The sequence below is a fragment of the Ischnura elegans genome, chromosome 9 (genome assembly GCF_921293095.1).
Source record: "Ischnura elegans chromosome 9, ioIscEleg1.1, whole genome shotgun sequence".
In the NCBI taxonomy this organism is placed as follows: Eukaryota; Metazoa; Arthropoda; class Insecta; order Odonata; family Coenagrionidae; genus Ischnura; species Ischnura elegans.
Genome location: NC_060254.1, coordinates 27,555,733 through 27,572,646, shown reverse-complemented (window position 1 = coordinate 27,572,646; position 16,914 = coordinate 27,555,733). Strand labels below are relative to the sequence as shown.

Genomic DNA, 16,914 nt, shown 5'->3' with positions numbered 1-16,914 from the left:
TAGCCTTTTTTACGCATCATAACTATTCTTTACAGTTTCAGACTGGTATATCTGGAAACATAGTCCTAATGCCTTTTTATCATTGCTAAAATCAGTTACCACGTTTCCGCTTGAAGGAATAATATCAGGGTTATCTTAACTTTTCATCTGTCGTATAAACCTTGTTGTTTGTTGAGAATACCTTTATGTCCTACGTATTTAAGGATTATCACCGATTTTTCGTGAGTTAGGGAAAAAGTTAGCTGAAGTTAACTAAAAAAGTCTGGATATTTAAACAAATTTCGATTATTTGCGCCAATAAATTTTGGATTTTTTTAAAGCTGATATTTTGTTTCTATTTTTTACGTCGGCTATTGAATAAAATAAATACTAACCTTTTTAACGGCATACGACTCTTACGCATGTATTTGCAGTCACTTACCTTCCTAGTCTCTCCTCGTCCGCACTTGTGCTTTAAGGTGTTTTTTGTGGAAATTTAACTATGGATAAAGAAGTATAATTTAACTAGAATATCACATGTTTATTTCATATTTTAAAAGGCATTTCAACTTTTATCCATTCAGTTCGGTGTACAAGGTGCGTACAAGTGGGAACGTATCTCCTCCGTTGACTCCTCGGAAGTCATCCACGTCAATTGTGAATATCATACCTCCTGCGTAGCCGTTATCTTTGATGTAATCAGCCTGCAATTCAAATTGTGTCATTAGAACTATTGCTTTTACTTCAGTTATGTTATCTCGAGAGTGTTAGTCAGTTTTTTCTTACAATACGTCGATATTTCAGTGAATGTATTCATCTTCATCAGGGCTAATGACAAAAACCACAGGCCATATCACAATCATTAACATTTTTACGTTGATGTTATAAAAATTACAGTGAAATACGAAAGCACACAAATAAAAAAGGAATACAAATTCCTCATAACAAAATAATTTATATACCTATAAATGGAAAATGGAAAAACTGACCAATGTTCCACAGAGAACATAATAAGTGAAAAATCTGGTTGATGATATAATAAAATATGTTACCTTTTCACCATCAATTGTTTTTCGGATGTGAAGCAATCGTTATCACTCCTCTTGGTGGAATAAATTGAGTAAAGTGATGCATTTAGCGATTATAAATCACCTATGATATGATGACTATTAATTATTAGTTATATTCACTTATTTTACTGCCTTTTTTCTCTGCATCTTGCTTTTTCTTGTTTCAACCAGAACAGTACTTCCTGTTTTTGTTTTAGGATTTGACCGGTTTAACATTTTCTGATGATACAATCAATCGCAACATAAGCTTGCAAGGAGAGAGGCCCTGTCATTCAGGTTATTAATCATTATTAGATAATCTCATATACGTTTTGAGCTCCTAATTTTGCGTACTTAATCACTCTTCCTGTTCTTACAATTTTGTTGAGACATATGACGCAACATGATATCTTCCTCGTCACAGTAGTTTGGATAATAATTCACGAAATAGTGACATTGCATGATTTGGCCTAATTTTTTTATTTTTGAGATATAGCTAGATGTGGGGAAGGTTTTCGTGCGTGCTTTCTTGAATAGCTTTCTTTCTGGATTAAGCTTGAATCTGTACCTCGAAAAATTCGCAATTCGCAGGTTTTTACTGTGTTTGATTGATTGTCCCGCCTTATTAGGCGATGACTTAGACTTTGGGCTTATGTCTTTACCCGCCAAACTAAAGGTCGCGGGTTCGAGTCCCGCCTGGGTAGGAATGTTTGTGAACCATAAATTGTTAAATGTTATGAAGACCCAAATGGCGCTGTGTTCAATTCATAGTATCATTCTGTCAATAAATAAAATTATTTTTATTCGGAATTGGTGGGATCGTTCGTGGGAAATTTTCTCTCATTCGGGAAGGCCATTGTTGAGCTAGGACAAGACTAGGCTTGATTTCAAGATACTGAAATATCTGCTGCATATCTCACCTTCTTCTTGATAGAGACTTCGTCATCATAAGAAATCCAATCCAGGTAGTTCACTGCGTAAGGTGCTTGAGAAGTGTCGTCCCTGTTTTTGGTCCAGTCGCTTGGGCTTGCAGAAAATGACTCCATGATCTGGAACCAGATGAGCGTATTTGGGTTACTTTATCAGATCAAGTTACTCGTGAATGAGATTCAATCCAACCCTCTTATTCAAATGGGGAGTTTAATTAGGAACAATCCGGTAGAATTAAAGATTCCCGGACACCTAATCCCAATTTTATAATGATCATATTCATTTAAAGACTTTTTACGTTTATCTTTAAAGTACCATTTTTCCGAGGTAATTTACCTGAATGACCACTTTCCCTAGTTAAATATTTTCCTAATGCATTTGTTTCGAATGGAAAAGAGTTCCATGGTAACGGCTGCTTATTTATTAGGATATTTGTTTCGGTGGAATTATTTTTATTTCTTACTTGGTTTAGTTTAGCTTACTTTATATTACATTATATCATATCATATTATGGCTCATGTGGAAGTCATTGAAGAAACGAAGGGCATCATGTCTTTATTTATCAGCGGGCAAGAGTTGAACTTCTTCGATTTGTGAACAAATGATTTAATTTTTTGAAAATAAATGCATTAGGATTTTTAAACATTCGAAAATAGTATTTGAGAGAAAATGGTAATAAGAGAATTGGGATTATTGAGAATGTCCGGTAAAGAGATTTCTAATTTAATTTCAGTTTAAACTTTCTTTCAATTTTCCACAAGCAATTCTATTCGCACGAGCAGCTTAAATAAATTTCCTATTATCACCAGGTCTATATTTCTCTTCAGCATATTTGAAAGATATGCTTCGAGAGGAAGCCACCCGATGATAATACGAATATATTGAAATCGGTTGTTTGAATAAATTCCATTCTTACAAATTGCTATTAAGATTTAATTTATAGATTCACATTCATAAGTCCTATTTCAACGGAAACAACTGTAATTTTCGTATCTAATATTAATAGATATTTAAAGTATGATACTAGGTGCACTAAAGACTTACTAGACTTGGCTTTCTTGCCCATTGTGATAAAGAGCAAAAAAAATACGTCAACGCCGTGGACGGAAACGGTATGGCTAATATATTTGATGGATGATTTAAGAGGATCTATAATAATTTTTTTAACACTTTTTCTTAATTTCTTTGCAAATGTTTGAGGAAAAGATAAGAAACGTTTTACGCTACCTCGTTGTATCCTAAGTATCCTGGCTGCTGAGTGTAACTGCCTCCTTCACCTGGTCCTGATACATCAGCTCCAATACCTGCGTCTTCAGGGCTTCTTAGGGCAAATGTCTGTGCAGATGCTGGTATTCCCATCACGATTTTGTTCTTAGGTAGCCCCAGATTTGCGTACATTGTCATTGTGTCATTCTGGAAGAAAAAAATATTTCTATTACCTGACTTTCTGATAAAATGCCTCATCCAGTGGAAAATAATGAACCCGCTGTTGAAATTTCCTAATTCTCCGGTAAAATCAACAAAATTTTATTTTGGAAAGATCGGCATTCGGAAGATCCCCTGAGGATTATCAGCAAGTCGCTGCTCTAAACGTCAAGGGAGACATGGACAGCATCAACCGGTGGAAAACCCGAGAAACTTTTCTGCACCTGATACGCCGGGAAAACCTAAGATCATACATTATTCGAAGAAAGTTAAATCCAAATGCAAAACAAAGTGGGAAATAAAAACTTTGAAAATGGATTATGGGTTTACGCATCCCTGGATTAGAGAGAGCGTGTTATTCAATAAATAGCTTGGAAAATAAATGAAACTTCGTATTTCCCCTGCCTCTCGACTAGTGAAATAAATTTTCTTCCCGTTTAATGGTTGGTTGGTTGCTTGAATCATCTGAAGTACCTATTCCAGGAACTTTATTTCCTCTTAAGTTAGCTTTCAGATATTGCAGAAATATTCAGCGGACATTGTCAGTTTGTGCATCGTTACTTGACCTGAAGTTGCCAGCTTTAATGATGGTGAAGCCTTTTTCATCTTGAGAATAGAACATGCAACGGCATCCCGAGAAAATGTGAAGAGAAATTACTACGCTGAAATGTAATAGATTCAAGAATTAGATAATATGTAATTACCACATCAGGAATTCCTCTTTTGTCATGGTAGTAGAGAGGAGCTGCAAGCCCAGTCTGTTGATCCCAGTATCCGTGCAAGTCGTAGGATAGAACGTTGACGAAATCCAAATTCCTGTTTTAATCGAAATTGAAACAATATAATCAACTAATGCACTACTAGGCGAAGTTGTTCACAAAGACTTAAATTGACTTATTATGAGCCAGACCCATTAATGACGTATTCCTTCCCTCACAGAACAAACGGTGCATCGATCTTTTCTATGCTTATTGAGGTGTTGTTTTTGAGTTACTATAGTGCATATCGAGATTTTTTGTTTCTAGTAGTAGCTATAATATTTGAAATTTATGAAGAATAACCATCATCGCAATTGCTATTAAAGAACTTATATAGTTTCTTTATCTCTGGATAGTCAAAATTCTGTTCCTAGCTTACTGGGAATTTCCGAAGAAATTTGAATTTTTCAACTAATAATTGTTATAGGTTGAATTATTTTCGAGTTTTCCATAAAATTTTCGAGAGTTCCATTTTGAGTTTCATTGAACTTACAGACCCTATTTTTTATTTTTTTTAACTCCATTTTAACGAATAATAGATTCAAGTTAAGTATTTTGTTAACTGGGCTAAAATGTAGGTAAATCCAATGATAAAGCCTCTTTTTTGGCCCCTTAGCATAACTTAACTTGGCGTGCCCATGGAGTTGTAAGCTTGGAAAGAGAGGCTGTCGGTTCTCAATTACTTAAAATGGTGTTAGTCGAGATAGGATAGTCATTAGTTAATCCAAAATCTTTTTCACAATTTTAAGCCTTATGGGCATTGGGCAGTAATCGGAAAAATATGCCATCCAGTGGGGTGCTTTATAATAATCCCAGTTATGCCGCGTTATTTTGTTGAGGGTGATACTTATGGTTTGCGTATTGAGCAACGCTTGTTCTTGAAAGAGCTCGTTAACTATGGTAAATTTACAATTTAAATAATTTTAAAATACTCATTTTAGATTAAGTTTCAAGATGTATATGGTTTCTGTTTTAAAATAGCTAATGGAATAAAGTTTAGTTTCAATTATTAATAGTGCGAGTGGTATAAATATGAAATTGTTCTTCTTCATTTTAGAAAGAGTCTCCTCATTTAAGTTTTAATGAAACAAATTTAATTCTATCCAATTCATTGCCTTGATGGAAGTTGTTTTCAAAATTTATAATTACAGGAACACGCCGAAATTAGATTAAAGAATACATGTAGCCGATTTACACTTGTTCTCAGTGCTCTAGTTATTAACAAAAAGAATGTTGCCACGTGTACTTTTCATTTTGGTTAACCTTATTAGAAATGTAGGTAGCTTTAATGAACATTCGATGTTGTTTTAACAAATAATCAATCTGTACTTACTTGGCCACCGCATCGATGTCATAACCAAGGTGCACAATTTCGTACAGAGCAGGAAGGGTTCCAGTGAGTATCAGGCTTTCCTTGTCAAACTCTTCCCTTAGCTCGGCAATAAGGAGCGCGTAATTTTTCTGAAATTCAATGTTGAGAAGCTTTGTTAGTCGAAGTCAATGTGAAAGTTTATTACCTCCAAGTTAGCCGAATAGGGGAGCTGAAAGTTGTGGGAGGGACTAGGGAAAAAAAACGGAGAGGGAAGTAAGCGGTCAGAATGGCTAACTCAGTATCTGACATTTAAATTCGCCATCCATTGGTGCGTACAAATTTTTAGAGTTGTTTTTCTATGTTATTTAGATGATAACACTTTTTTTGGTGGCTTCTCTGAGTAAGATTCAATAAAAATTCCAGGGTATACCTACTGGGAAATGAACGTCCTCATTAATTAGGTTTTTATATCATGTTAATGGTAAAATCTGTCTTATATTCTTAGATTCTCGGTATCAAAAATTTTTAATTGAGTATTTTATATGATACTCGTATATCAAAATTACAATCTTAGAAAACAGACTCTTCCAACCCTAAAATCATATTCTGCTCAGTACCTGTTAAGCTTGTCGGAGGGCTTTAACGAAGATTTGAACTGTGATGTTTCAGAATATTATTGAGTAGTATTCTCGGTACGCAGTATTTTCTTTAAAAGACGGTGAAAATCGCTGGTCGTTAGCATTTATTTTCATTGGCTATAGATTGGCTCCAATGGGCTATAGTTTTGGAATGAACCCAGCTTAAATGTTGTAAAATTGCGTGTAATATTGAACAATTATTGCAATGTTATCTAGGGATATTACAAAACAATGCTTCCCTTTCAAAGTTATGCATTTTTGAAATGATAAAATCTGAGAAGTGGCATTTTTAACATTTCTTTTATGAGGAAACTTTAAATTTTTAAATCTGAAAAAATAATGACTCAATGAAAATGTTCATTGATTTTGAAATATGTGTGCAACGAGAGAGAAATTCCCTAGAAAAAAAATGATTTCGCATGATCAGAATCCGTAATTCGCCGAGGAGAAGGATAGCTTCATGATGTAAATGGCGCCGTGCCTCACTGCGTACACATTTTCTTGTCTCTTACAATAAGTTTGACTATGCATCTCGTTCACGCAATAAGTAATATGTCGTGCGCTATAGTATGGCACTCATGGTAAAAATTAATCTTGAGCTCGTCATCGCATTGTATTCGTAGTTACTAGAAAACGAATATTGTAATTAAAGTCATGTGCAAGTGTGCTTTCATGAAAATGGCGCCATGGTCGTACCAAACTTAGCGTTATGATTTCTAGCATTGAGTCATCTACATTCTATGTGCCCTCTAATTGCTTTGTAAACTCGTCTAAGTCGGTAAAAATCGACTTGTACACAGCATAAATATTTGTTTTGATTCGTGTAGTAGCGTCCGTGTCTCAATGATTCTGATGTCGTAACCTTTATCTTAATTCCTAGGGAAACCATTGTTTGACTAGATTTATGCGTGACAAGACGCTGTCGTCGGCGTGTGAAGATTTATTTTACGAATGGGTTGACAGTAATCGTTCCTAATGTGTGAAAGATCCGAAAGATTAAGTTTTTTTCCCCACCCGGGTCGCTTCATGATAAGCAATGAGTTATTGACACGTTTTATTCGCTCCATTGGAAGATTTCTTCGTATGGCGTAATGGTGTTATCATGCCAAAATATGAGCTGACTTTCACGGCGCTACTGAAGTGAGGAAATTTTATCTTGTCGCTATTTTTTTAAAGTCAGGTCGGGAATTTGATATCAGTCGTGTTGCCTTAACAACATGTTTCTCTTCGTCAGTCAGTGTGTGAAACCTCAAAATCCGATTGTTTCAGCTAGATGTTGTCTATCTTGTGGAGGAAATTTTAATTTGGAACAAATATTCATTAATAAGAAAGAACTCGCGTATCGAAGTTATATTTCATACGCCTCTGCCATGATTAGATTCAGTCGAATTAATGGTGTTTTAAAAATTCATTCTAAAGTTAAATATCTTTTTGCACGTATTCTTGTGCTACCGGATTCATATTTTAATACCTTTTCAAATGGAGGTTGATAGCATCTCACTTTAAGTAAGAAATGACAAACCTTTTTGGCGGCTGTGTTGCAAGAACTATGAAACTTCAGTAGATATATTCCAGAACAACTCGTTGACTGAGATAGAGGATTTGACCTCTTATTTGAAATTCAAGGAGGCATGAGATTTTCTCCACTGGGGAATTTGCATGGTTTTACTACGTCCGTTTCCAAACCTGCGAGCAACAATTGAGATAATAATACCACGTTGACAAGGCCCAGAAATCTCATGACGTTGTTAGATGGAAGATGGGACTAACTAGTCCCAATCTCGCCCAATAAAGACGTATTATTATTATAACTCATTTAAGTGGGCAACACTATTGGAATTTCCATGCATTGAATTTGCGAGATAATGGCTGAATGGGGAAGACATTTTCTCGTCCTAAATAATCTTTCTTTTTCATCTACTATGTTCTTATATCGACTAGCTCTTTAAGGCTTGAGATAAAGGCCTCACTATGTAAATATTCTGTTATTAGGAAGGCTACTGAGTGGAACGGGAAACCTTTGTGATTATTTAAAATTAACCATACCAATTTATTCTAGTTTTAGAGGAGGTATGTCTCTCCTAATTTAAAATAATGAAGAAAATGGAATGAGTGGCTCCACCATCAAAAATAGTTTTGAAGATTTGAATTTGTTATTACGTTTAATTAGTTGCATAAATGCTACAAAAGAAACCATTATTTATTTCTCTTAATTCAAGACATTTAAAATGAGCCATTGTCTCGCTAATTCTTGAATATATGATCTTAAATACTCAGATTTTTTCGTAAAATATTACTTTTATAACAATCAAATACCATTTAAACCACTTCGTGTATTGCAAAAAAAGCTCTGGAGTTATCATTTTGCAATCAAGTAAATACGATTTTCCAAGCCCGATCGAAATCAGTTATCATTGGAATCAATGATGCCTAACTTATGGTCGAATTTGTGTTGAATAGCCAATACCTATATATTTATTAATATGACCACAATGAGAGATGGATTTGAATTTAGATTTTCCGATGAATTGAATACAAAAATGTTATCTTGGAGGCGTTTTGAAGAAGCATCTCCCGACGTGTAACCAGAGAAACATTTTTACGAAGTCCAATAGTACCTTGTCCAGCGCAGATCCACCTCGGTTACCAGGGTATAGCCAGGCCAGGTCCATTCCATCGAAGCTGTGTTCCTTGAGGAGCTCAATCACGCTTGTGATGAACCTTGAGCGGCCGGTCTTAGAAGATGCCATCTGTAATAGGGTGGTTTCTTATTATTTTTTATTGCCTAAATCTAAAGATTATTACTCCTGTAGTACGTATTTCACGCATTTAGATTTTTAAATGACAATATCTATTTTTCGCGATTAAATGAAAAGTGAAAAATTTCAAGCGCGCGAGAACGCAACGGCTAAGTATGAATGCTGGGTAAAGCCCGTGTGACGTCATTCTGGTTCCTGCTGTCGCCGTGTGGGGTGACCTTGGGGCGAGGCATTGAACGCTGATACGATGAAGGCTGCTAGCAGGTAGCGCTTGGCTTAAATAAGGATTATTATTCCCCTATCAAACGAAGGAAACTTGCCGAACTCAGGTAATTTTAATGTGTTATTATTAAGAGATGTTTCCCTGAGTTCTGTGACTCATGCATGCATTGGTAAACTCAGACGATGTAAAACTCCTATCCTCTCATGTAGAAACTAGGTCCCTGTGACGTCAAGGGGAGTGGAATCACAATGTGGCCAATCTGGCCTTTTCAAGGATTTCTGTTCGAATCCCGATCAAGTCCAATTACTTTTCCTTAGTAGAATTTTTGCATTTCATGTGCATTTGAGGGTGACTTAATACACCGTTGACTAGTTCGCGGTAATTTCTTTGAATTATAGAACTTATTGTATTTTTTTAAATTTGGAATATCAACTGGTTCACAAAAAATTTGTTATTCAGTTAGAAAGAGGTTTATGGAGTTTAACTCACTACGGAGTATTTTGCTGATCCCTCGTTCCATCCTCCTACACCGAGGAGAACCTTCAAATCTGAATTGTCGTTCTTGAGGGCAACAAATCTGTTGTAGAATCCTGAAAATGAAGAAGAAGTTATAAGGATTTTGCAATCAATTTTACTAATTGATTATTAGCTAAAATAAAATATAAGAGAAATAAGTTTTTCTTTATCGTCGTGATATTTCTTTTTAACCGTTAATTGTTCTGGCTTCGTTTTGTCTTTCAACCGCCTTGGCAAAGTTTTTTTTAGGGTACTATTTCCATTCTTCTGTTGTCTCACATGATTTTTTCTTCTTCGATTCAACAACCTGTGCTCCGTTTCAGTCTCAGACTGATCAGAATAACTTTATGGGTGTATGAGTACCTCTTATTAGACAATGACCTGTTTTTGAAAAAACATTGATGCCTTATTGCATTGTATTAAGTTATTTATATAAATATATAAAACTTTATTTATATGAAATATATTGCATTCAAAAGTACTGTATATGAATTATGTATGTGTAAATATATTACATTATTGTGAAACATATATAACCCAGGTGGGTACTCGGAGTTAGAGCAGAATGAAAGACAAGACTAAATTTTCAGTGGCGCTGCCACCTTCCTTGGAGTCTCTTATTCCTAACTTAAAGCGAGGTGGTAGTGACACCAAAAATTTAGTCGTTTGAGTCTTTTGTGTCTTTCATTGTGCCCTATACTGTGTACTCATCGTGGGTTATATTTGTGTTCATATACCTCACCGAGGAACATCTTGAAGTATACATTATTATGAAATAAATATAAAATTATGCCTTATGAAAAAATTTTCCTTATTAAAATATGTTCATGTTTTTTAAGAGATACTCCTTAAAATCAGTGCCTTTAATTATAATATTTGTAATAGCTCTGCTTGTGATTCATGCAGAGAAATAGTTTAAGGGTGTTTTTAGATCTTTGTCTTCGGAATCCTCCTCAAGAAATTATGGTGTTTTTTTATTCCATTTTAATATCTCTTTTTAATTTTACTTTTCCTTTGTTTCGTGAATAAAGGAAGCTTACTAGAATAACTCATGTGAGGCAATAGAACGATAGAGATGGTAACCTGAAAACTTAGCCTAGGCGGTTAAAATACATGACGTAACCAGAAGGTCAAAACCAAATATCTCGACGTTACACTGAAATTTATTCGCCAATAGTGCTCACCTTTGCCACCGCCGTCAGTGAGGTCGTTCCACGGGTCAAGGGGCTTCACATGAGCGGTTTGCTCGTCCAGTCCTGCGAAAGCGTAAACTGCATGAGTGCAGATTGTAGCGTCGGTGTCCTCTGGAGTGAAAGCCCCCAAGCCGTTGCGGTATCCGGCCCAGCTGGAGAAGTAGCATACAACGTTGTAGCTGGCTGCTCTCTTAGTTGCCTTACCTGCGATGCGGTGGAAAAAGTTTTCAAAAACATGGGTGAGGTGGTGAATAAATGAGATTCCATCGCGATTAAAGGACTAAAACGCATTATTTTCCCTGCTGTGTAAATAAATATTTTCTTACATTAGTCAATATATATTTAATACCCTGTTATTTAATCCCGGAACTAAATTCAACGCAAATAAAATAATCGAGAGGGCCCATATTTGAAAGTAAGTGAGTGAACTTAGAAGAGGATATTTTGATATTTTTTCATCAGTTTTCAAAAACATGAATATATTCACTTTCAAACAATAAATGTATGAGGTTATATCGCTACTAAATGACTAAAAAATATTTGTTGCCTGTTTTACTAAGAAAATAATCGATAAGGCTCATAATTGAATGTCTTTCAGTGAAATACTACATGTAGGAGAGCATATTTAATATTTTTGTATCTCCCCATGTAATGGCATAATCTTCATTAATACTGAGTTCCTTCACAGCCAATTTCTCTGTTTGCGCTAATCTAAAATGCCTTTGGTCACAAATATATATCTTAGTCACAAATTTTAATAGGTATGTCGTGCAAAGGCTTCCACAGTGTTGCGTAATGAATGGCATTATCTTACGGAGTTTTCAACCATGTTTGTTGTTTATAGTGGCAACATTCAAAGTGGTGATATCCAGGTGGCCTACCTTACATAGGCCCGTTGAAGGGCTCAATGACGGTGTAAGCGTCGAAACTAGTAGACTGTAAAAATATAAGTTTGTGGAATAGTACTGTGTTTTGTTTCACCATGAACATTTTATTATCTTCTGGAAGCATGGATGAGTTGGACTATAAATGAATTTCCATCACGACTTTTTTTACGACTAAACAAAATATTTATGCCTGTATTGTCAAGGAATGTTTTCTTTCATAGATGTAACCCAAACGTCAATTTAAATTTAATATTCACCGTTATAAGATCCCGGAGCTGTATTCAATAGAAATAAATTATAATTGGGAGGGCATATGTTTGAAAGTGAATTTAGAAGAGCATATTTAGAAATTTTAATAGCTTTCAAAAATATGGATGAGTATAAATAAGGTTCAATCGTGACTAAACGATTAAAAATCATTTTTTTGCATGTTTTATTAAGAAAATAATGGAGAGGGCCCATGTTTGAAAATCAGTCCATGAAATACTGCATTTAGAATGGCTTATTTAGAAATTTTAATGGCTCTCACAAACATGGATGAGTTGGAGTTTAAATGAGGTTCCATCGCGAATTAACGTCCAAAACAAATTTTTCTAAACTAATTTCGTTAAGAAATATTTTGTTTCAGAGATACAACCCATTAATTTCATTTAAATCTAATGTATACCGTTATATCAACCTTGAACTGAATTAAATGCAGAGGAAATAGCAAGCAGGGCTCATGTTTTAAAGTCAGTCGTGAAGTACTACATTAAGAAGGTCATATTTAAACATTTTCATGATAATTAATGTCCCTTCGGTTCGTAGTATTTTCAAAAGGGCCTAAAATTCCTTTCTCACATTCACGAGTTCTCGTAGTTACGTGAATATGTTCATTGATTGATGCATCGTAGTAGCATAGCGGATAGAAACATTGTCGGGGTTTTACATTCTGTGCTGCCCCTCAGGCGACATGTTTCCAGGTGTGGCAATTAAGATTTTGTTTTGTAAACAGTAAACTCGACTGGAAATTGCGGGATCCGGGTTCGGATCCTGGTCAATACGAATGATTTTTCCTCTGCGGAATTTCGCACATTTGTGCATTGCCAGTGACTTCGTAATAGTTATATCCTTGGTTAGTCCCGGTATATTACAATGATTTAACATCTTTTAAGAATACCGGGACCAGCCGCGGTGATGATTTTTACGCAATGCACAAATTGTGCGAAAAATCCACAGAGAAAATATCTTTCGCCTTGACCAGGATTCGAACCCGCATCCCTCGATTTCCGGTCGAGTGCTTTAGCCGGTTAAAGCACTCGACCGGAAATCGGGTTCGAATCCTGGTCAAGGCGAATGATATTTTCTCTGTGAATTTTTCGTATATTTAACATATGTTTATCGGACAGATTGGCCCGAGAAAAATGGCTGTATTTCCTCTAGAAAACTGCACTGCACTCATGAAATCGGTGTAAGTGTACCACATACATTGTGTGGATTTGACTTCGACTTTTTCTATTGTGTAACGTGTGTTAGAAGAGGCCGACTGGCCCCCTCTTCCTCTGACCTAGGTAGACCAAGTTATCAACTTATTTCATTGACGAATAGTTGCTCTACTTTTTAAATATTGTCTAGGGTTTTAGTCCTGGTAGCGCCGTCGGATGTTTTCAAAGAAAAAAACTACCGAGGAAGCGGATTAGGAAAAACCTCGGCTATCTATTATGTAATGATGTGAAACGCTTTGATATCTCTGTGATACTCACCTTCAATGGATAGGCACAAGATAAGGCCGAACAGGAGACTAAAGAGGACCTTCATGGCTGCGAGGAACGCTGTGGGAAATACAAAGAATTAAAATCGAGTTACTCGGAATTCACCGATAGCAAATTTCATCTCTGCTCTTATATTTTTATGATTTCTGCTTCTTGTGAAATTGAAAGGCTAAGTCCAAGTGTACAAATTCTTTCTAAATGCGTGAGGAACGACCTAGCGTTGCATTGGTCTTCAATGGTATGAATACTCGTGAAGCGACGGAATCATAATTTCTTATTATTTCCATTGAGAGGATTTATTTACCTTCTTCTTTTGCGGGATCAAAATTGTAGCTGCTTAATAGCTCAACAGATTATTTGTTCCAATTTGAGGAGACTCTAATTCTATTTAAGTGTGAATTAAGCTCTATTTATTAAATGACATTTTTTACTATCGAAATTATGCTTGGTAATCCCTCCTAATTCAATGAACAGTATCCCTTTTTATGAATTGGTTATGAAAATATGCCCGTGAAATGTAATTTATCGTGAGAAATTGTAGCTTAATTCGATGTCAACTGCCAAATTATGTCTCTAATTCCACTGATAATAGCTTTTAATATTGATAATTTTGACTAGGTTAACTTCTTTTCAACTGATGTATACCATAATTATAGCATTGGGTAGTTTTAATGAATTAAATTAATAACTTAAGTGAATTAAATGCGCGGTTGATGAATAATAATTTTTGTTTCGTGTCCTACTAACATTTCCTCTTTTTAGAAGATTTTATTCCTATTCCCCTTCAATTGTAGCCATCAAATGTTCAGAAACTAAATTGTGTCACCGGCTCGTCTCTTTTCAAGCTTCTACGGTTATAATTTTCGGCGACGCAGTCGAAGCTTGAGGAGATGACGTCTCTTTTTCTGCCAGTTGAGTAAATTTTATCCGTTATAAAGTAGTCTAATAAAATTATCTTTTATGACATTTATTAATATTAATTAAATGTAAAATACTGTATAATTATGTGCCTTCTAGAACAGTAAAACTAACTGGAGGAAATGCTGAATGATTGAGGCTTTTACTTTGTAGAATTCCATTTTAAGTTAGAAAAATAAAAAAATGCGTCCTACGAATTAACTATTACTGTAAACTAGTTTTGATGCACTTTATCATGTTAAATACTAGAGTTGAAGACGACATAATAGGATCGAAACTCATTCTAGACTAGTGCTGAAGATGTACCGAAAATCTTCGAGAATTAAAGTTAATTTGTACGAAGCAAATTTTTTGTTTTCTTAACTTAACAGAAACATTTATAATCATCGCGTTACGTAAATTGGAGAAGAAAAACATCTTAGCTATGAATACCACTCAGCCCTGTTTACGTAAATATTTTGAGAAAAAGATAAACAATCATGATTTTATGTGAGATATTGTACTTACCGTAGTCGTTCCGCTACTAGTGACTGTGAAGATAGCCTTCAGATCTCTCTTTATATAGCATCCATATCTGAGTTATCACCTCCTATCAATTGTCTTGCGTCTCTAAAGTGTGAAATGCTGCCACAATGATATCGTTTTCAATCAAATTAATTCACAAAATACTGGTAATGATTGGTTTATTCTTTCGGGAAATCCTGGCTGCAACCAAGCCATGTCATACATTTATCTCTTCCTTCCTTGTAAATTTCCTTCTAGCGTCATAAGACTCAGAATTGCCAAATTCTTCTTCATTTTCCTCGAACTCAGCAACTATCTTTGATAATTCAAGATTCACATCTTTAAAGGTTCTGCGAAGAATGTATTTCCTGGCTGATTCATCTACACACATAAAAAAGTACCAGAGGTATCGTCATGTACTTTTGGGAAAGTATTTCTATCGTGGAGAATAGGTGCATCAAGAAATATTTTTTACGATAGTAAAATAAATGAAGACCAACAAGTGTTTATGCTGTAAAACAATATTATGATTATTTTTATTATATCGACATTAAACTTTATCCTCTTCTAAAAACGTTAACTTCCGTGCTGATTCTTCTTGTAAGGAATGTTTATTATATTAGTCCTAGCCGGGATAACTTTTTTTTATTACTGAACCCAAATGGCTTTTAGGACTGCTATTAATAGATTTCATTAATCGTTTTTCTGCAGCTCTTGCGTTAAAAGCTACTAAATAATTGTAAATTCTTTCTTTCAACAATTGATATTTCATAGGTAATAAGGAAGGAATATCCATCTGAATATGATTTCATGGGTCTTAAAGGAATGAAGGTATAATATGTGCTTAAAATCCAGTGTTTATTTTTATATTATACTAAGCTAGCGATTGGATCAATGAATTATTCAAATTCATCAGGACTCTTCCATGACTTCAACCCGAATGCAAGCCCGAGAATAGTTCGACATACAAAATTACCGTATTCCCCTTTTCATCTTCTTATTAGTCTTCCCATAATTGAATTTATTCCGCAGGAATTCCACTCCCTTGCTTTTGCCATCAAAACTGCATTCATTTTCTTCTGTTCATTATTATTATTATTATTATTTGGCTAACGTTATCAGTATCTCGCCATTTCCAATCATGTCGTAACTCATTAAAATTCACTGCTCCAGAAAAAAATTTAGTGGTAAAAATAAGGTCGCGTTTTTAGCTATTTTTCCCAAGTTCCTTTCCAATTTCCTTCGGTTTTTTCTCTTTCCTGAGCGTAGCTCGTAATAAAATTATATATATGGGTGGCGAAAAATAGTGCCACGAAGTTAATGGCGAGTTTGCTCTGTGGTCAGATGCCATGGATGCTTCGCGTTCTCCGCTAGGCAAAGCATTCGAACTCATGAATTGCCCAGAGAGCACCCGGCAACAGGACAAACTCGCGGTCGCCGATCGGAGCGCTTGACTAAAAGTTTCTGTAGTTTAAAAATTGTGCTTTATTGACCTTAACATCATGACTAATTTAGGTTCCTACCAGTGGCATAGCGAGGGGGGGGGTTTGGGGGATAAACCCCCCCCCCCAGAGCTCAGTGACATTTTTAAGTTTAATCCATTAATAAAATATCCCTCAGAAAGCCGTAAAACTAACCATTTTGAAATATTTATCTTGAAAATTCCGCAACTTAATAATCTCGCACCTACCGCCTATCCTGGTGGGTATTCCGGCTATCCAGGGTTAAAATTTAGTGACACAGTTATTTTCCAATCTGTAATTTATGCACAACACTGATTTCATGTGAAGGACTTTCCTAAAGGCCGTTTTACACGGGGCTCATACTTGCAAAATCGAAGGTGTGTGAGAAGGAACGTGTTTACAAAGGCGCAGTCAAAATTACGTAGTGCAAAGCGGTGAATTGCAAGAACACGTGCGAGAATGAGTGGACGTGAGATGGCAAAATAGCCCCTTTTCTAATTTCGTTCATGCATTCGCGCAATTCCACGCCATTTTTGAAATTAATGCAGTTCTAATCTGCGCTATTCCGTCCCCCGTGTAAAACGGCCATAAGTAATTGAAATATCGCTT

At 35.4% G+C, this 16,914-nt stretch overlaps 1 protein-coding gene across 1 annotated transcript; it reads right to left on the bottom strand.

Annotated features, from left to right (window-relative positions):
• Positions 1-505: 505 nt before the first annotated feature.
• On the bottom strand, positions 506-14,875 carry LOC124165750 (acidic mammalian chitinase-like). The gene is made up of 10 exons (XM_046543234.1): positions 14,846-14,875; positions 13,412-13,480; positions 10,774-10,986; positions 9,563-9,663; positions 8,710-8,841; positions 5,475-5,602; positions 4,088-4,199; positions 3,186-3,371; positions 1,949-2,077; positions 506-683 (listed from the first exon to the last, which is right to left on the bottom strand). Exons 2-10 carry the CDS (start codon positions 13,464-13,466, stop codon positions 552-554), a joined length of 1,188 nt encoding a protein of 395 aa, XP_046399190.1. The 5' UTR covers positions 13,467-13,480; positions 14,846-14,875; the 3' UTR covers positions 506-551.
• Positions 14,876-16,914: the final 2,039 nt, after the last annotated feature.